Raw genomic sequence first — 22290 nt, forward strand, 5'->3', positions numbered from 1 at the left:
ATTAGAAAAAGCTCGGTATTGAGTTTTTATGGCACGTGGTATTAACCAAGTGACGTATAGCGATCGCACATTCTGTCGGTCTGTCGGCCTGTCTGTCCCGGTTTTGCTAGTTGAAGCACTTCCAGATAAGCTAGGACGATGAAATTTGGCAGGCGTATCAGGGACCAGACCAGACCAAATTAGAAACAGTCGTTTCCCCGATTCGACCATCTGGGAGGATTGGGGGAACGTTTAATTTAGAAAAATTAATAGAAACAGTGTAGTATTTTCAACTTACGGACCGGTGATCGGATCTTAATGAAATTTGATATTTAGAAGGATATCGAGTCTCAGAGTTCTTATTTTAAATCCCGACCGGACCCGGTGACATGGGGGGAGTTGGAGGGGGAAACCTAAAATCTTGGAAAACGCTTAGAGTGGAGGGATAGGGGTGAAACTTGGTGGAGAAAAAACTAAGCACAAGTCCTAGATACGTGATTGACATAACCGAAATAACTCCGCTCTCTTTGGAGGATTTGGGGGGAGGGTTAATTCTGAAAAATTAGAAAAATGAGGTATATTTAACTTACGAAGGAGTGATTGGACCTTAATGAAATATTATATTTAGAAGGAACTCGTAACTCAGATGTCTTATTTCAAATCCCGACCGGATCCTGTTTCATTGGGGGGAGTTGGGGGGGGGGGCAGGAAATCTTGGAAAATGCTTAGAGTGGAGGGATCGGGATGAAACTTGGGGAAAAAAATAAGCATAAATCCTCAATACGTGATTGACATAACCGGAACGGATCCGCTCTCATTGGGGGAGTTGGAGGGGGGTTAATTCTGAAAATTAGAAAAAATAAGCGATTTTTAACTTACGAAGGAGTGATTGAATCTTAATGAAGTCTCATATTTAGAAGTACCTCGTAACTCAGATCTTTTATTTTAATTCAAGACCAGATCCAGTTTCATCGGGGGGAGTTGGGGAGGGGAGAAACCGGAAATCTTGGGAAACGCTTAGACTCGAGAGATCAGGATGAAAATTGGCGGGTAGAATAACCAAATTTCGTACATGCGTGATTGACGTAACTGGACTGAATCTGCTCTCTTTGGGGGAGTTATTGGGGGGGGGGGTTCAGTGCTTTGGCGAGTTTGGTGCTTCTGGGTGTGCTAGGACGATGAAAATTGGTAGGCGTGTCAGGGACCTGCACAAATTGACTTGATGAAGTCGTTTTCCCCGATTCGACCATCTGGGGGGGGAGAAGGTTGAATGGGGAGGAAAGATTAGAAAAGTATGAGGTATTTCTAAATTGCGAGTGGGTGATCGGATCTTAATGAATCTTGATATTTAGAAGGACCTTGTGTCTCAGAGCTCTTATTTTAAATCCCGAACGGCATTTAGCCTCTGATTTTCCTTTTGAATCAACCTATTTATTCTTAGAATTTCGCTAGAGCTCATGGCATATGAGCTCTTGGCTCTTCCGACATCGTCACAAGTGCCATATGAGCTCTTAGCTCTTGTTTTCTTCTAACATGGAAAAGAACATGCATGCTGGCTCATTTGATGTAAGTTCGAAAGAGATCCCTGGGGAGGGGTCATAGGTATAAAAATAGTGTATTTATGAGCCTTAATTCTTTAATTTGTCTTGGACAGAAAATCTTCGAACAAGTCTTATAAGGGACGGGGTAGGAGTTCACCTTAAGGCTTTGTTGCCCCAGGGAAACGCAGAAGGAAACATTATGGCAATAGATGTACACAGATATATAGATGTACAGATACAATAGATGTACCTCAGGATGAGATAACTTTTTATTTTTTCCAATTTTATCTTTAATTAAATTCCAAGTTTTTCAAGGAGAATCAGAATTTCTAAATGAATTTTCTTAATACACTCTTTCATTTTCTTTAAGAATCCTTACTAACAGATTTTTATAGTTTTTAAAACGTATTACATTTATTTCAGTTGGATACTTATATGTCTTAGAGAAGAAAGTCAAATCCCTGAAAATAGTTCATTTTTATGCCACAATTTTTCAAAATTTAGTTCGAAGTCCCTCGAACTAGGGTAGAATTTCTCTCACTATGTGTACAGGTATAATTATGCTATTCTCACAAAAATTGTATCTTTTTCGCATCTGAGTGTCTCCAAAGTCGATCTCAAATTTTCGGAGCTAGTGTCTAGAAACTGGGGCACCATGCACGTTCTTGGTTTTCAAATTTGTGCTATTTCACAATATTTCATTGTTTCTGATCGTTTTCGGTATTAACTTTTTTTTTAATTTAAAAAAATCGCTTTCAATTTAATTTGTGTCTATTTTTATTTAATGCCTGTTTAGTATTAGTAAAAATATTTCTTTTTGTATATCAAATTCTTCCTAAATTTTAACCAGAAGTAGTTTGGAGATTTGGCCAGAAGTGTTAGGAAAGAAGACCATTGTTCATAAGTATTTACTTATTCACCAAAATTTATCGAACTTTTACTAATGAGAAGAATATACCCCCTCATACACCACTCTCTACATCACTTAAAAATCTCGAATAGTGCTAGTTTGTTAACAATGCTTTGCTCACCCCTCGTGCTCATTTTATAGTACAGTTATACAAAAGGCAAAACCTTGGGTGTATTTTATGCCTTTATTGAAAGTAAATTATTATGCCCCAATAGCGGGTTTATTGGTGCTTTCAAACATCGCCGTAAAACCTTTAACATTAACATAATTTAATACTATGTTAGCTATGCAATCTTGTTGGGTAATTTATATCAGCCTTGTCGGCAGTTCCAATCAGGCTAAAGCTCTGCTTAGGATTTGACGTTACGTAAACTAATGTCACGTTACGGAATAGTCGACATAGTAACGGTAAATTTCGGGATAAGCAACTAATAAAGATGTAGTACCGTTCTATGCCCACGATTAAATCAGTACGAGTTCTGAAATAAATAAAGTAGGTTTTTTAGCTTGTTCTTCTTATTTTGTATAATTATGAAACTGTGAGACACAGCCTTTGGTTTTTGGTGAAATAAAAGGATGTCAGTTACTCTAATAATGGAAGGAAGCTCATAAGAGAGGAGGCTCAAGTTTAGTTAGAGGAAACAAAACGAATTTAATGAAACAAGATTAAACTCTAAGGCCATCTAGAACTAAAGGCCATTCTAAAAGAAGAACTAAGGCCATCTAGCCTCGCAAACCCAGAATATTAAGGTGGTTACAAAAACCTAAATGAAATGAGTTGTTTTTTTATCTCTTTTTTTCTTTTGCTTGAAGCTGCATCGAGCATTAAAGTATAAACTGTACCAAATGTTAACAGTATGTATATTTTTGTATATTTGTCATTTTAGCTGACCCTCTTATTGCATTATAACCCAGCCCAATTATTTCATTTAAAATGGTTTAAAAATAAAAGAATCTGCCAATTTTAAGAAAATATTAAGTTTGAATCCATATAAACTTAGTACTTGAATTCAATTCCAAACTTTAGGCCGTTATGTTATTGCTATATTTTTATTTCACTCATATAAAAACTGATTAGTACATAAAATATTTCTAATTGTATCAAAATAAAATAAAACAAAATGCGATAAAATCGTGTAAAAAAATCAATAAAAGAGTTATGCATAAGAATTTATGTTAATTTATCCTTATTTATTCTTTAGATCCACCATCATTGGAGATAGTTTAGCAAGATTGTTAGAATATCTCGGCCATGATGTTGTAAGATTAAACCATGTTGGAGATTGGGGTACACAGTTTGGGATGCTACTTGCACATTTAAACGACAAATATCCTGACTATCTGAACAATCCACTGCCCATTGGTGATTTGCAAGCGTTTTATAAGGTTTGGTGTTTTTTTTCCCTAATCTACAATAAGCAGGTATACTTTGGAAGGAATAATTGCAGTTTATGTAGCACTAATACCAATATACATATATATATATATATATATATATATATATATATATATATATATATATATATATATATATATATATATATATATATATATATATATATATATATATATATATATATATATATATATATATATATATATATATATATATATATATATATATATATATATATATATATATATATATATATATATATATATATATATATATATATATATATATATATATATATATATATATATATATATATATATATATATATATATATATATATATATATATATATATATATATATATATATATATATATATATATATATATATATATATATATATATATATCAAGCATACCTATGGACAACGAAGGGAAAGCTATGTTTGTTAATTATCCGAGATAATCTCGGACATCCGAGTTAATTGCAGCGGTAGCTACCAAACTAGTAAGGGACGATCACATCAAATACTGAGAAAATAATAGTCCTAAACTCCTGAACATAGTGTCAGATCAAAACAAGAAGTGCATTATTATGACCGCCTTTTCTGAAAGGAAACCTACCGTCCCTTGGCCTGGATAACGAGGAAAATATATTGGCTTGAAAAACAAGATAAGTTGCTTGAACTGCAATATTATGCATATACGGCATCTGTTTTTTCTTTTTGTTCTTTTTCTCCTCAGATGGCTTGGCACTGGAACATCTTAAAGAACTGTTTAATGGCTCATTTTGAAGGAAATTGTCACGTCTAATGCCTTTTGTAATTATTTTTTTTAATATTATCGATTTTTAACGATATGTTATAGTAAGAACGAACCCTAGCCCAGTATTATTAACCATATAAAATAATTATGATGAAAGTTGTTTCGAGGTAATAAAAAGATTACGTATTCCAATAGATTAAGAAATTACATAAAGGGTCGATATAGTTATGATGAAGAACAAACACTAGCTCAAAGTAACTCAAATATTAATTAATAGTAGTAACCTGAGCTTTACTGGCAGTGTTATCATCGGTAAACTTTTTTATAGTAAAGAGGGACCTCTAGCCCATATTGACCGAAATAATCTGTTGACAAGATGATTTGATACAAACATCTTTTAAAATTGGCTTTTTTTAAGGTATGTTATGTAATGGATCTGTCTAGTTAATCATAAATGGGGACAATGCAAGTTTCATCGATATTTCGTCAGTGTTGAGAAGACGGGAACCTAGTAAAGAACAAACCAAGGAAAAAGCCATTGGCTTTTTCCTGTCTGTGACGTTTAAAACAATAGAGGAAAAGTAACCAATTGAATAAAGGAAAGTTCAATTGGAAAGTTTTTTCCCCGTATTGTTGCTATTTTACGAGATTATTACCATTTTACCATTATTACCAGATTATCAGCTTATATTTTTACCAACTCTAAAACGAAAATCTAAACTTTACTTTATTGCAAGGAAAAAAAATTTGACAATGTTTGTCTTACTGGCGTGAGGTGGTTTCTTTTTCTAAATGATTTTTATGTATTTTTCTTGGTTAAGATGATCAGATACTAAAGATAAAATCTCCAAATAAACACCTATTAAAATGCTTGGCATTCATTATACACAAGATATCCTATATTATAGTAATTATAGGTGCCATCATATTGGCTACTTTGAGCAATATATGAAGTCTTACAAGCGAGTTGGTAGCATAAAGTATGAGTTTCAATTATTAGGATGAAATATGAAACTATTAACTTTCTCCTTGATGGTTGGGCAAAACATAAAAAAGTAATTCTTGAAACATTGAAAAAAGACACTCGTACAAATGCAGGTTTAGTGTGTTCTTATAATGCATTAAAAAGTGGTATTTTTTTTTTTTTTTTTTACTCTTCAGTTAGCCTCAAAATTTGAAAGTGTCTAGGATATAAAAGGACAGAATACTCCAGAGCCATTACTGGTGCACACGGAATCGAATCGGTGTTACACTTGCGCGGTCTTTTCTACAAGACCCAAGACGAGGACAAGTAGCAAGTCTGCCGCCCAACCTTACAGCAACAAGGATCTATCCCTGGGTCTTGAATTGCCAAGTAGAGCATTAATCCACTGCTACCACATGGTTATCATAGACATCTGGCTATGGACAAGATTTGACCCATGGACACATATTAGATCTTCTTAGGTTTTAGCTGCTTAGCTACTTAAATCTACTTATTATACCTTATTCCTCATTACACTCTACTGCTTAAAATAAAAAAAAAGGTAAAAGGTAAAGGATACGGCATTAGACTTTACAGTCCGTACCGGCGGTGCTGATCTCCGTTTCTTGGCCCTTCAGCCAGGAAATGCAATGGGGGGTTGGGGGCCAACCATCCTGTGCTTTCGCACACCCTTCCTGTTTACCTTCCCAGATTTCTCCAGGTACCCATTTAGAGCTGGGTCGACTCTGGCTAAGCTTACAGAGTCCCGCCACTGACCCCTGTCCCAAACTGAAGAATTGGGTACACCGGGTTAGAACCCGCGTCCTCTCAGACAAGGGACTGCTTAAATATAGCTCGGTTACTAATTATACTAATTCATTTCCTGATTATATGCTCACTCTGCTTAAAATTCTACTAATGCTAAAAATGTACTATAAAAGTCTTATATTGTAACTGTATATAACTCTTGTTCTACGTCTACTATTTATACCTTAGCTAATATTCATATCTACTCAGATCTACTTATATTAAACCACTTATACTTGAAAAACACAGTTTCATAAGAATTTTGTTCTGGTTGTTTCGAAAACACGAAGCTTCCGGGCATTTCTAGATTTTCCTCAGGGTTGCCACGTTGAACCGTGAAAATAACTAGCCAAAACGTGTTAGGTAGATTTGACGACACCATTTGTCCCTAAAAGATATTTCATCTTATTATACTACCATATGATGTATTTTAATTACCCCTTCCCTTTTTTTGCTCCCTTCTGATGATTAACAATACAAATAAAATAATTTTAGGAATCGAAGAAACGTTTTGATGAAGATGCTGAATTCAAGAAAAGAGCCTACGCTGCTGTTGTAGAATTACAAGCTCATGACCCGGACCAAACTAAACGGTGGCAACTTATCTGTGATACCTCTAGAAAAGGTACTGAACACTTAGCTTAGTTTTTTTTTTTTTAGTATATACTTGGGGCCTATGTTGAGATCTGGTACTCTTTATGCTGTTACCTTGACTAAACCCATGGTTGTGTCATATCCAAATCCAGATTGGGAACTACCTCACATTTTTTTTTTTTTTTTTTTTTTTTTTTTTTTTTTTTTTTTTTTTTAAATCTATGCGCTATCAGTTTTGCCACAAAAAAGAAACTTTTATATTAAAATAAATAAAAAAAAATAATTCATGTTATTTTTAGTAAAACAAAATGAAATTAAATGAAAATAAATTTGGAAAAATCAATATTGAATGGCTAAGGTCATGTATATGTGATAGGGGAGACCTTTGGGCTAAACGTTCTCCCTCCCCAAATATCCTGGTTTTTGTTGTTTTTATCTATTATATCTTACATGCTTCCTATAATTTGCCTGGAATTTGTTCTCAGTCTAAGTTATGCTCCCTCATCCCCTACGATCTCTCTTCCTCCCTAAGAAAGGTTTCTGCATTTATATCTTACCAAGGTTAGAACCCTTGATATAGCCGTAGACTATATACACAAGTTTCTGATTTTACTTTTTTCTGTTTTTATGGCACTTGATATTAACCAAGTGACATATAGCAATCGCCAATTCTTTCGGTCTGTCTGTCTGTCTGTCGGTCTGTCTGTCTGTCGGTCTGTCTGTCGGTCCCGGTTTTGCTACTTTAGGCACTTCCAGGTAAGCTAGGACGATGAAATTCGGCAAGCGTATCAGGGACCGGACCAGATTAAATTAGAAATAGTCGTTTTCCCGATTTGACCATCTGGGGGGAAGGGGAGTGGGGGCCTGGTTAATTCGCAAAAAATAGAAAAAATGAAGTATTTTTAACTTATGAGCGGGTGATTGGATCTTAATGAAATTTGATGTTTGGAATGATATTGTGTCTCAGAGCTCTTATTTTAAATCCCGACTGGGTCTGATGACATTGGGGGGAGTTGGAGGGGGGAAACCTAAAATCTTGGAAAACACTTAGAGTGGAGGGATCGGGATGAAACTTGATGGGAAAAATAAGCGCAAGTCCCAGATACATGATTGACATAATCAGAACTGATTCGCTCTCTTTGGGGTAGTTTTGGGGGTGGGGGGTGGGGTAATTCTTAAAAATTAGAAAAATGAGGTATTTTCAACTTACGAACGGGTGATCGGATCTCAATGAAATTTGATGTTTAGAAGGATATCGTGTCTTAGAGCTCTTATTTTAAATCCCGACCGGATCTGCTGATGGGGGCGGGGAGTTGGGAGGGGGAAACCTAAAACTTGGAAAACACTTAGAGTGGAGAGATCGGGATGAAACATGGTGGGAAAATTAAACACAAGTCCTAGATAGATGATTGACATAAACGGAACGGATCCGCTCTCTTAGGGGTAGTTGGGGGGGGGTATTTCTGAAAAATTTAAAAAATGAGGTATTTTTAACTAACGAACGGGTGATCGGATCTCAATGAAATTTGATATTTAGAAGGATATCGTGGCTCAGAGCTCTTATTTTAAACCCGACCGGATCTGGTGACATTGGGGGGGGGAGTTGGGAGGGGGAAACCTAAAACTTGGAAAACACTTAGAGTGGAGGGATCGGGATGAAACTTGGTGGGGAAAAAAACACGAGTCCTAGATACTTGATTGACATAACCAGAACGGATCCGCTCTCTTTGGGGTAGTTGGGGGAGGGGGTTAATTCTGAAAAATTAGAAAAAAGGAGGTATTTTTAACTTACGAACGGGTGTTTGGATCTCCATGAAATTTGATATTAGAAGGATATCGTGTCTCAAAGCTCTTATTTTAAATCCTGACCGTATCTGCTGACATTGGGGGAAGTTTGGGGTGGGGAAACCTAAAATGATGGAAAACGCTTAGATTGGAAGGATTGGGATGAAAATTGGTTGGAAAAATAAGCAGAAGTCTTGCATACTTGATTTACATAATTGGAACGGATCCGCTCAATTGCGGGGGGGGGGGGGGGTAATTCTGAAAAATAAGAAAAAAAGACGTATTTTTAACCTACGAAGGAGTGATTGGATCTTCATGAAACTTCATATTTAGAAGGATCTCGTAACTCAGATCTCTTATTTTAATTCTCAACCGGATCCAGCGTAATTGGAGGGGGGGCAGTTGAGGGGGACCAGAAATCTTAGAAATTACTTAAGAGGTGAGATCAGGATGAAACTGGATGGGAAGAATCAAAACCTGTCTAAGATACGTGACTGACATAACTGGACCGGATCTGCTCTCTTTGGTGGAGTTGGCGGGGGGTAATTTTGAAAATTGAGGCATTTGTAACTTACGAAAGGGTGACCAGATCTTAATCAAATTTGATATTTAGAAGGATCTTGCGCTTTAAAGCTCTAATTTTAAATACCGATCAGATCCTGTAACATTCGGGGGAGTTGGAGGGGGAAACCGGAATTCTTGGAAAACGTGAAAATTGGGGTATTTTTATTTTATGAACAGGTGATCGGATCGTAATGAAATTTGATATTTAGAAGGAATTCATGTCTCAGAGCTCTTATTTCAAATCCCGACCAGATCTTTTGACATTGGGGGGAGTTGGAGGGGGAGATCTTGGAAAAACACTTGGAGTGTAGGAATCGGGATGAAGCTTGGTGGATAGAATAAACAAATGTCCTTGATACGTGATTGACTGAACCATACTGGATTCGCTTTTTTTGGGGGGGGGTTGAGGGGAGGGGTTCAGTGATTTGGCGAGTTTGGTGCTTCTGAACGTGCTAAAACGATGAAAATTGGTAGGCGTGTCAGGGAGCTTCACAATTTGACTTGATAAAGTCGTTTTCCCAGATTCGACCATCTGGGGGGCAAAAGGGAGAGGAAAAATTAGAAAAAATTAGGTATTTATAACTTACGAGTGGGTGATCGGATCTTAATGAATTTTGATATTTAGAAGGACTTTGTGACTCAGAGCTCTTATTTTAAATCTTGACCGGCATTAAGCCTCTTATTTTCCTTTTTAAATCAATCTATTGATTCATAGAATTTTGCTAGAGCTCATACCATATGATCTCTTGGCTCTTAGCCGTTCTTGCCTCGTCACAAGTGCCATATGAGCTCTTAGCTCTTGTTTCTTTTTATTGGCATTATTTAGAGTTTTTCGACAAAGCGCTATTATTTAGCTGCTAAAGAAAAAAACGCACGAAAAACTAATAATCAACACAATCAGCTAACTTATTTAGCCATATCGAGGCATGAGGTGATGTTTAGGGATGCAACTTAAATAATTTACTTGTCCACTGATTTTTTCATCTTTGTAATGAAAAGATGTGTATAGACTTGCTACAGTCAATTAAAATTCAACCTAAATTCAAATTTTATTAAAGTAATACTAAGGAATATGTTGGTTCCATCTTCGATAAGTGAATGGCAAACTTACGTCTCAAGGCTTAGGTACGTATTTCAATTGTGAGTTGTGGAAAATGTTTGTACCCCGCGAGTTTCTCCTCCTCTGCCTACCTCTCGCTACGCTACTGCTTCTAAAAAAAATGAAGCGGAATAAATGAGAATAAGCAGTGTGGCCTTACATACGTGATTTATTTTAAGGTATTTGTACCTTAAGGTATTAAGGTATTTGTACCTTCCTACCTACTTCTAAAAAAAAATGAAGCGGAATAAATGAGAATAAGCAGTGTGGCTTTACACACGTGATTTATTTTAAGGTATTTGTACCTTAAGGTATTAAGGTATTTGTACCTTCCTACCTACTTCAAAAAAAATGAAGTGCAATAAATGAGAATAAGCAGTGTGGCTTTACACACGTGATTTATTTTAAGGTATTTGTACCTCCTACCTACTTCTAAAAAAAATGAAGCGGAATAAATGAGAATAAGCAGTGTGGCTTTACACACGTGATTTATTTTAAGGTCTTTGTACCTTAAGGTATTAAGGTATTAAGGTATTTGTACCTTCCTACCTACTTCTAAAAAAAATGAAGCGGAATAAATGAGAATAAGCAGTGTGGCTTTACATACGTGATTTATCTTAAGGTATTTGTAAAGGTTGGTATGTAATGTCAATGATTGTGGTCATCAGATGCTCCAAGGAATTTATCACTTTGACCGGACCGCCTTGGTCTTTCAAAGCGTCCATGTTTCAAAGCCATACCTGAGTACTGTCATTATCGTGGTTTATATTGTTCTAATTTAATATGTAGAGCTATCTTCTTTTTCTTCAAAATTTGTTTCAGCAGCAAAAAAACATTTTGTGCCTTGGGCATTCTTTTTGCATCTTTACTGCGTCCACCGTCTCAATAATAATTAATTTATAAGACATCTCCCCCCTCCTTAAAAAGGAAATCAAAGAAAAGTAGTCGTACCGTACACAACTTGAATTAAGTCATGTAATAATTCAAGCTTAAAACGAGCAGAAATTATTAGAATGAAAAAATAAGGCATAAAAAGAACAGAAATTACTATGAATTAGTAAATAAAGCCTGAATCAAACAGAAGTTAAAATAAATAATACCCATAAAGATAACAAATGCTGCAACGGACGAAAAGACGAATCTTTAAGGGATCATAACTTGTTCCTACTATCACAATAGGAATTTTAGAAATAAGAGCCATCGCAATTAAGAACGAGGGTACCCCCTCTCCCCCTACCTTATAAAATCTTCTAAATGGCTTGAGCTTCGTTTGAGTTTTACTGGAAATAATATACATTTTGGACAGTGTGATTTTCATTGGTCAAAACATCGTCAATGATGAAAAAACTATCATGGTAAAAATTGAGGTTTCTGGGAAGAACTAATGAAAGCAGATTGATTGTTTGAAATATAATTATTTTACTTCCTGGAAGCGTCAGAAATTTTTAATTATTCAATTTTGTGATTATAAAAAGAAACTTGAAAATGTATTATGTTTCCAGTGAAGCGCGAACGACACTCTGGCCGCTAGAATATTCAGAGAGCAATATCTCTTTCCTTTTTTGCAATTTCTTTTCGTTTTAAGCTTGAAATGATTATTAATCTAATTTCTGCTCGTTTAAAAATTCATTTGTTCACCCATTGCAGTTATTTTGTTCTTATATTTGATATCATGTTTTATATTTATACCATTTACTTTAATTTCTTTTCCCTTGTGGTTTCATTTGTTTACTGAAAGTAATTTCTATTCGTTTTAGGTCTGAATTATTATAGGAACTTATCTTTGCTGTTTTTAATATGACTCATTACTAATTAACTCTAAACTCTTTATGAAATTAATTTATGACCTTTTTCAATTGACTTCATATCAGCTAAATGTTGGAATATTTGTAATTTTTTAGTTTTTTCTGCTTAGGAATAAAAAATGTTGGATTTTAATTTAAATCTAGGCGAAATTTCAATGTTGGGATTTATGTGAATATAAATTCTGCGTGATCTTTAGACTTTCACAGGACTCCCATCCTATAGAAGACTTTTCATTATACTTGTATTTTAATTTTTTTTTATTTTTGTTACTTGTTTTTGTTCAGATAAATATGTGTCAATTTCATTTATGGAAATAAGTATGTTGTGTTGCTTGAAAAAATAGACGCCATGCCAATGGAACCAGATTCATTTCCTTATTTTTTTTTTATCTGAAAAGACGTTTCCATTGTTTATGCCTGAAATTTTCAAGCAGATCAGGGTAAAAAGAACGAAACTTTGGTGCTACGAATGAGGAGCGTGCACTGCCGTGTTGGCCTCAGATACAAGGCCGTATCCAGGGGAGGCTAGGGGGTTGAACCCCTTCCCTTCCGAAATGTTTGTCCTACTCGTAAAAAACATAACACAATGAAAAAAATCCCGGATACGTCCCTAATCAGATAGCTCGATTCTTTAATGAATTGTTAACAGTAGTAGCAATCGTGACATGGTAGTAGTTATAGTTTTTCATGGTAAGTATTGACAAATGTCTGAGTTTCAACTGAGCCTTATTTTTGAAGAATTATTTTCTTTTTTTGGCATTCTTTGGCATTCTTTTTTTTGGCATTTTTGGCATTTTTTTGGCATATTTTTTTTGGTATTTAAAAAGCTTGCTGTCTTTTCTACATTGACTAAATATTCTTACCCGGCTATGGTATTGATTCTGACTTTTTTCTGATTTCTTTCAGGGGGGGGGGGGGGTGTAAATAAGAAAAAACAGAGACATACATGAAAAATATAGGATACTACGAGGAAAATAATTAAAATTGTGAAATGTTGGGTCGGTTTGGGTCGTTAGGCCACTCTCCTACTTATATACCCTTCACATATCCAAGAACAAGAGCTTGGCTCTACCAATGTCAAGAATACCAATTTAATACCAATGTCAAGAATTGTATATGATTTTTAATGCTGTTTTATTACCTGCAAAGTGTGCCAAATATAGCGATTTTTTCAAGTCAGCCCGTAAGCAACTCGGGACGTTTCAGCGCCCGACAAATGGCAAAAAAAAAAGAAAGAAAAAGCGTGACGTATTGCTGCTTTCCATACGAAAATATTACTTCTTGTTGTTCAAGGGGGGGTTGTAATTCTCCTTAATGAGATTTTTGGGTACGGTGATTTCAATGGCGTCGTTTTTTTTTTTTTTTTTCGATCCGTCCTCATTTTGTGGAGTTTTAGGTTATTTTGTCGGATTTCCTCCAATTTGTTCTTGCAGCGAACTTTTACTATTGCGATTAATCGAAATAATTACCATTATAATCGATTTAATTACCATTATTTACCATTAAATACCATTCCTGTATCAGCTTAAAATGGTGATTCTTCTTCACTTGACAGTTTTTTTTCAAGTGTGTTTTCAATCTTCGGTTACTAGGGGCTAAGTTTCGTTCTTTTTTAGATTTCTTCTAAGGGGGTAACCATGATGATATCCTGAAAAATAAATTACAATCCTAATTTACAAAGTTTGAGTAGTCGTTTAATCATGTGAATCTATCTCATTTCTAAAGTTTTTTTTTTTTACTTTGAATTATAATTTCCTTTTTCAGAATTTCAAAAGATATATGATCGCCTTGATATTAAACTTACTGAACGTGGTGAGTCATTCTATCAGGATTCTATGAAAAGAATAGTTGAAGATCTGAAGCAGAAAAACCTACTAGTATATGAAGAAGGAAGATATGTGATGTTCCCACAGAAAGAAGGCTTAAATCCTCTAACTGTTGTTAAGTCCGATGGTGGTTATACCTATGACACTTCAGATATTGCCGCTTTGTGCCACCGACTAGAAGTTGAAAAGGCGGACTGGATCATCTATGTCACCGACCTTGGACAAGTATGAAATATGTACTTTGTCTTATTACCTTTGTCCTTCTCAATGTCTTTCAGTTACTATAGCTGCTTAGAATCTCTAATTCCCCTTCAGTATTTTTCTCTTAAAATCCTTAATTCTCTTCTAAACAAAATTAATTTTCGTAGATATTCAGCATTCTAAATATGAATATTAGTAAATAATTTCTTTTTTTACATAGAATGTACTTTTTCTTATTACCTTTGTCCTTCTCAACGTCTTTCAGTGGCTGAAGCTGCTTGGAATTCCTAATTCCCCTTCAGTCCTTTTCTCTTAAAATCCTTAGTTTTCTACTGTGTAACATCAATTTTCGTAGACATTCAGCATTCTAAGTATTAACAGTAGTCAATAATTTTTTTTTTTTTTACATAGAATGTATATACTAGCAGAAAAACATTATTTTTTTAAAACAATTTTTATTCATTTAAAGCAAAATGCTTGTTGTATGGAATAAGGACACTTGCAACAACACAATTTACTAACAACACAAGGAAATTCGGACTAAAAGAGAAAACCAAATAAATAAAAAAAAAAAAAAAAAAAAAAAAACATATTTGAGAGCCTTGATGTAGTAAACTCTTTTATTAAATGGTGTACTGATTAACTTAAACACTTGACCAGCAAATAAATGCTTAGTTCAAATTACACATCGTATGAGTACCACCTGTAGACACTGAAACTTCAGAAGTTACCTGAAAAGCGCCACCTTCTTCCGATGCTTTTTTTGGGGAGAGGAACCCTAACTGAAGAGCCCTAGCTTCGCCTTGCCAGTTCCTTTGTCCTCTACTCCTAAAGTCTATTTTTTATAAAATGACCTGCCAACCAGCTGATGTTTTAATACTTGACCAGCCAATAAATACTTATACACATCGTATGAGTACAGCCTAGACATTGAGGCTTCAGAAGTTACCTGAAAAGCGCCACTTTCTTCCGATGCATTTTTGGGGGCCTAACTGAGAAGCCCTTACTTTGCCATGCCAGCTCCTTTGTCCTCCACTCCGAAAGACTATTTTTTTATAAAATGGTGTGCCGACCAGCCGATGCTTTAATACTTGACCAGCAATAAATGCTTAGGGCAAATTACACGTCCTATGAGTACAACCTGTAAACGCTGAGGCTTCATAAGGTATCTGAAAAGCGCCTCCTTCTTACGATGTTTTTTATTGGTGGGGGGGGGGGGGCTCGATTGAGGACCCGTACTTCTCCTTGCCATTTCCTCTATCCTCTACTCCGAAAGGCATCAAAACGGTATCTATCGTGCTCTGTTCCATATTTTGTGAAGTACTACAATGATGAATTTCTTGAATATGCTGTGTAGAGTTTTGATAATTCATTTTATTAGTTATTCTCTGTTCTATTGTCTGGTTGTTTGAAGTCCTTTGCTAGCTGTGTGTGGTTATGGCAATTGCTTATAGGGCAATAATTGGTTATGGCAATGTGGTTTTGCTTGCTCTGTGTGGTTTTGGCAATTATGGCAATAAAGAGCATTCATTTAAGCCTATTTGGTAATTCGACCACTTCTGATCTAAAATATTCCACTCTTCAAAAACCGAATAAACAAATGAGTTGCTGGCCATTTTTTTTCGGAAATTATTTATAACTTGGTACCTTTCAGTGCCATTTAGTGGCTATAGCTGCGTAACTAGTTTTTAAATCTTTAATTCTGTGCAGAGTAAAATCTATTTTCATGCAGATTCTGTGATACTTGACATAGTCGATAAATTTATTTCTTTTCTTTTCATGGATAGTTACTTATTACTACAAAAAAAGCTAATTTTAATTAACGTTATGAATTTTAATTACTTAAAGATTAAATTACTTTATAATTAATTAAAAACTAATTGTAATTCATGCTATGAACCTGTTTTTGTTAAGTCCAGTTTTTATCCCAAATTCTTTTTTTTTTAGTATCTCGTGTAATTTTTATATCCCTTACATAAACTAGGTATAGCCTTTCTTATTTATTTTATTTTCTTTTTACTATACAATAAGACGTAATGATTTTTGTTGAGATAAATTGTCGTATTTTATACTTATTCTTTGCTTAATTACTTTTTATTAATTAGAAACTAATTTTAATTCACGCTATGAATCTGTTTCGGTTGAGTCCAGTTTTAATCCAAAATTCTTTTTCTTTTGGAGTGTCTCGCACAATTTTTATATCCCTTAAATAAATTAGATATAGCCTTTTTTATTCATTTTATTGTCTATTTTATCATAAAATGATACTTTCTACGTTACTTTCAAAGATGTTGTTATGATTTTTGTTGAGTAAACTGTCATTTTGCAATACGAACCTGCGTAAATTTCAACCAACTGTAATCTGAACGTTTCAAAATTATATCACAAAAATTTTTTACTATTGAATTAAATGAAAAATACATAAAAGTCTAACGTTCTAACTTTCAAAGTATTTATTTAGGAATATTTAGATTTTGCACCAAAAACTTTCTATTTAGCTTTTTTACTTGCTTTTTATTTAGATTTTTTTTGCTCTTATAATTTTTTTGTTATTCCTAATACCATTTATTTCATATTATTCGTCGATTGGACAAAAAGGCCGTTCAAATGTTAAATTATCTAAACCTACCAAAAATGCCTTAAATATTTTGAAATCTTTTTGTAGAAATTTCTTACGAAAAATAAAAGAAAAACGTTGATGTTTTCCGTATAGATTTTGAAAATATAAAATTTCCATGAAAGATGCCATTAAAATTCTTGTAATTGTTCTTTATCGCCCCCCTCAAGCTGGCTGTTACACCCCTTCCACCCCCCCCTCACGATGATCAGGGGTTCGGAAGGGATTTTCTGTCAGAGAAGGAAATTGTTTATGGCCTGGCCCTCGAACAGCATTTTAAGTGAGATTATATAAAAAACGAGCTAAAATAATGACTTTCTTCTTTTATAACTTTATTTTTTTTCTCTTTTTTAAGAATAATAATTAGAAACTATTATAAATTAAAATGAATTAGGTTCAAACTTCTACAGTAAGTAATTCCTCAAATCTTCTGAAAATACTCAATTTGATTGAGTCGGGCCTTCGAACAAAAATAAGATCAGCCTCAACAGTGCCCAAATTGACGTTAATTTTTAGCTTCAAAGCTGGCGCTATGCTTCAGATAATTATTTGGGCTAATTCTTAGCCCAAACTGAGCGTTAATTCTTTGCTTGAAATCTGGCGTTATTCTATCGCTAATTATTTGGGCTAATGCTTAGCCCAAATTGAGCGTTAATTCTTTGCTCGAAAGCTGCCGTTATTCTATAGCTAATTGTTTAGGCTAATTCTTAGACCAAATTGAACGTTGATGTTTTGCTTGAAAGCTGCCGTTATTCTATAGCTAATTATTTGGGCTAATTCTTAGACCAAATTTAGCGTTGATGTTTTGGTTGAAAGCTGCCATTATTCTTTAGCTAATTATTTGGGCTAATTCTTAGCCCAAACTGAGCGTTAATTCTTTGCTTGAAAACTGGCGTTATTCTATCGCTAATTACTTGTGCTTATTCTTAGCCCAAACTGAGCGTTAATTCTTTGCTTGAAAGCTGCCGTTATTCTATAGCCAATTGTTTGGGCTAATTCTTAGACCAAATTTAGCGTTGATGTTTTGGTTGAAAGCTGCCGTTATTCTTTAGCTAATTATTTGGGCTAATTCTTAGCCCAAACTGAGCGTTAATTCTTTGCTTGAAAGCTGGAGTTATTTTATAGCTAATTATTTGGGCTAATTCTTAGACCAAATTGAGTGTTGATGTTTTTCTTGAAAGCTGCGATTATTCTTTAGCTAATTATTTGGGCTAATTCTTAGCCCAAATTGAGCGTTAATTCTTTGCTTGAAAGCTGCCGTTATTCTATAGCTAATTATTTGGGCTAATTCTTAGCCCAAACTGAGCGTTAATTCTTTGCTTGAAAGCTGGCGTTATTCTATCGCTAATTATTTGGGCTAATTCTTAGACCAAATTGAGCGTTGATGTTTTGGTTGAAAGCTGCCGTTATTCTTTAGCTAATCATTTGGGCTAATTCTTAGCCCAAACTGAGCGTTAATTCTTTGCTTGAAAGCTGGTATTACTCTATAGCTAATTATTTGGGCTAATTCTTAGACCAAATTGAGCGTTGATGTTTTGATTGAAAGCTGCCGTTATTCTTTAGCTAGTTATTTGGGCTAATTCTTAGCCCAAACTGAGCGTTAAATCTTTGCTTGAAAGCTGGCGTTATTCTATAGCCAATTATTTTGGCTAATTCTTAGACTAAATTGAGCGTTGATGTTTTGCTTGAAAGCTGCGATTATTATTTAGCTAATTATTTGTGCTAATTCTTAGCCCAAACTGAGCGTTAATTCTTTGCTTGAAAGCTGGCATTATTCTATAGCTAATTATTGGGGCTAATTCTTAGACCAAATTGAGCGTTGATGTTTTGCTTGAAAGCTGCCGTTATTCTTTAGCTAATTATTTGGGCTAATTATTAGACCAAATTGAGCGTTAGGTCTTAGCTTGAAAGCTGGAGTTTTGCTTTTGCTAATTATCTTGGCTAAATCTTAGCCCAAATTGAGCGTTAATTCTTAGCTTGTAAACTAATGTAAAATACGCATGTTTGGATCAGTTACAGCTGTCTTCAGGGTGAAAATGCTACACCAGTTCAGCCCTTCGGATCGGTTAAACGTTCAACGTCGATTCGACGTTCCTTTCATCGCGTGTATGGTTACATGTTAAGATAAACTGATAAATAATAAACTAGATAAGGTAAACTAGAATACTATAAAGGCAGACTATCTCTTAATGGAACTTCAAATATCATATGTTATAAATAAAACAAAGTCGCACCGGAAAAGCATACAACACTGAGTTGCACCCAATCTCATTCGGATAAAAAAAAAAAAAATTATAAAATATAAGAGTTATCCATTTTTGTCCGTTTTTTGATAAAAAAAAAAAAAAAAAAAAAAACAAAAATCTAACAAGCCTTGGCTGGCCCCTAACACAAACAATTTACTCAGAATATTTTCCTTTTTTTGAATTTTCATTTTTATTATTCCGTTTTTCTTCTTGTTAATTTTTTCCCTTTTTTTAGAGCTCTCATTTTGAATCTTTGTTTGATTGTATGGAACATGCTGGTTATATTGACAAAAATCGCGTGCGCATTGATCATGTTGGTTTTGGAGTTGTACTCGGGGAAAACAAGAAAAGGCTAAAAACACGATCAGGGGACACGATTCGACTAGTGGATCTCCTGGACGAAGGTAAGTTATTCGTTCCAGTCTAATCTGTAGGAACTGAAACTACTGCGGACAGGGGTGAAGATTAGGAGGAGAGGTGGGGGCAATTGCCCCCACCCTTCTAGATATAAAAATTACCTTTTTGACATTTTTGTTCAAAAATTAAAGAAGTGCCCCCCCCCAGATTCGGAAAAATAACGTTTTTTTGTATCTTCATAAAAAAAATTCCTCCCTTTTCCCCTACATTTTTTTAATCGTTTTTCAATCATCACCTATCGGGGGATTTTGGCAATAGACTGCAGGTGACAATACGGCTATTGTACGAAATATATTAAAGGGATTCGATACCTTATGGATCATCAAGGCCATATCTAGGGAGGATATTGAGTTTGACCTCCCCTACCCCCGCAAAAATTCCTGTCCGACTCTTAAAAACGTAAAACATGTATACAAAGAAATTTTTGATGCGGTTTTATAGTTTTTCCTATGAACCTCCCCAAACAAAGCAGAGGTTTTTGTTTACAAAATTTTCCACGATTTTGTTTACAAAAATATCATTGATGACTAGCCATCCTATCTCGTCCATTATAAACTTTTGTAAGTTTCAGTGGCCAAACTATTTAGAATTGATTGAGTCTTGCCATAACTTGTAGAGCTCGGATAAGGGATTCGAAGAAATTGCAGAAAACTAAAACCCGACACCTATTTCGTGAGAAATCTTGTTTAATCCATGCAACTCCATTAAATCCATTTAAATCTATTTAAATTCTGCTGTTGCGCGCCGCGAGCTTAGGAAAGGGCAGTCCCTAAAAATGCTCTAGCATACCTGTTCGAAAGCGCTAAAATTCAGCTCAAAGGAAACATTATTTGAGCAATTTGGCAGCTTCAGGAGTCTCCTGTGATGCTATCCACTTTTATTGAAAACCTTACCGGCACAGGCGACGTAAGGTTTATTTGTCTTTTCAATCAAATATCAAAGCCAAATCGCAGATTAGCAAAAGCTTGTGATAGTACCTTGACCCCAGAGAGATTCGCAAATGTGCCCTTTGTTTTGAGGCGATCAGTTGACGCCTGAGGCTGCATAACGGTTTTAAGATGTCGAATCGCTTTAAGCTATTAGATTGATTCATAAGCTGTTTAAAAATAAATTACTATCTTCTTTTTCGTTCAGTCTCTATTGAGACTTATTGTAACAGGAGAAACTTATTCCATTAATGAGTTTTAAAATCTAATTCCCGTAACATGTCCAGCTGTTAAATTCAGTTTTTAGATTACTTCCAAATGGTTTATTGTTTTCTTTTTTCAGTCCATATCAAAACTGAACTAAGCCTATTGTATTAATTACTTTTAAATCTAATGTGTTGGCTGTCATGAGTGCGACCATTGTAAGAATGGCGATCAACTGTTACATTGATTTTTGAAACTATTGAAAAACAGATTTAAATTAAACCAGTAAAACCGGTTTACATTAATTGCTTTTAAAATACAATATATTTAAAATTGATATTCAGAATCGTATTCTGAATATCAACAAACATTTGAGCATTCGAAAATTACTTATCCGACTAGCCCGTTTACTTATCCTTAGCGTATTACTTGATGAAGATGACATCAGAGGTTAGTAGGATTACTACTTGAAACGGTCTGGGTTAGTGGTAGAAGTTACGCCTGCTAAATTTTGCAACAAATTTTGTTCCAATTGCCAGGTAATATATGCTCTTAGACCCCGGCGCCGCCCCAATAAGAGGAGGCTGACGGTGGATGGGCCAAACATAGCAGTGGCAGTGCGCCGAAAGTATTTCAACACCGCCGACGGTAAGATGTTAGTGGTGCGCCACCGGCACGGTCAGTATCGACTGCAAGCATTTTGTTTTAATCATTCTTTCTCAAAACCCGGCTTCAATTTACAGCAGATTTGGGCCTATTCATGAGTTAGAAACTTGGCAAGTAGCTGGCTGTTACCTGCAATTATCCGCAAATCCCAATGTTATATATTTTCTTCTTTTATCATTATTTAGTTAACACCAGACTTATACAAGAGAGCCTTTGGGACCTTGTTCCAAAGAAATTTCTAAGTGTTTACAATTCTCTATCTCTAACCATATATTTATACCGTTTTACATTTTTTTAAATGCTGTTCTCACCCACCCATACAAGTCTTACTTCCATGTTTGGCTGCAGTCTAGGTCTTCCAGGTGAGTGCCTGTTAAGCCTGTTAAGCCTAGGTGAAATGCCTGATAACGTATTTTTTGTGAATTGACAGACCAACTTTTATAATACTGATCCACTATGTATTAAAATGTTTTTTAAATACATTTGAAAGCCTGAAAGTATGAATTTTTTACTTAAAGGGCAACACTGTGCAACATTGTGCAAGGAATAGCAAGTCTTATCTTCATAGGTGTATCAAAGATCCCATATAAATCTGGGATCCCAAAGATCCCATATAAGATCTTTGATAGGTGTATCAAAGATCAAATATAAATTACATCAAATATTTAGTGAAGCATCTGCATGCTTCTCCTGATGCTAAGAAGCTGCTCATACCAGAGAAGCTTCATGCTCATCTTCATCCAAATGTGATAAACTATGCCAAGGAGCATGAAATCATACTTCTGGCAATACCATACCATCCATACCAACCATTACCGTGTCATCCCATACCACCCCAGTCATTGGATGTAACCATTAGATATTTTTGTCTCTGACCCACCCAAGTGTCTGTACAACCAATCCATGGATATGTGGATGGTCAACAATCGTGGAAGAACTGTCACCATTTACATAACAGCTGTTTGGGTAGGAAAACCCTT

At 34.9% G+C, this 22290-nt stretch overlaps 1 protein-coding gene across 1 annotated transcript in view; it reads left to right on the forward strand.

Moving 5' to 3' along the window:
* Window positions 1-22290, forward strand: part of LOC136024734 (arginine--tRNA ligase, cytoplasmic-like) — a 72292-nt gene that overhangs the window by 30714 nt on the left and 19288 nt on the right. Inside the window, exons 5-8 of the mRNA XM_065700166.1 lie at window positions 3633-3816; window positions 6856-6985; window positions 13972-14258; window positions 19333-19501. Of these exons, the coding sequence (XP_065556238.1) occupies window positions 3633-3816; window positions 6856-6985; window positions 13972-14258; window positions 19333-19501 (770 nt within the window). The remainder of the gene's footprint in view (window positions 1-3632; window positions 3817-6855; window positions 6986-13971; window positions 14259-19332; window positions 19502-22290) is intronic.

Source organism: Artemia franciscana, chromosome 3 (genome assembly GCF_032884065.1).
Source record: "Artemia franciscana chromosome 3, ASM3288406v1, whole genome shotgun sequence".
In the NCBI taxonomy this organism is placed as follows: domain Eukaryota; kingdom Metazoa; phylum Arthropoda; class Branchiopoda; order Anostraca; family Artemiidae; genus Artemia; species Artemia franciscana.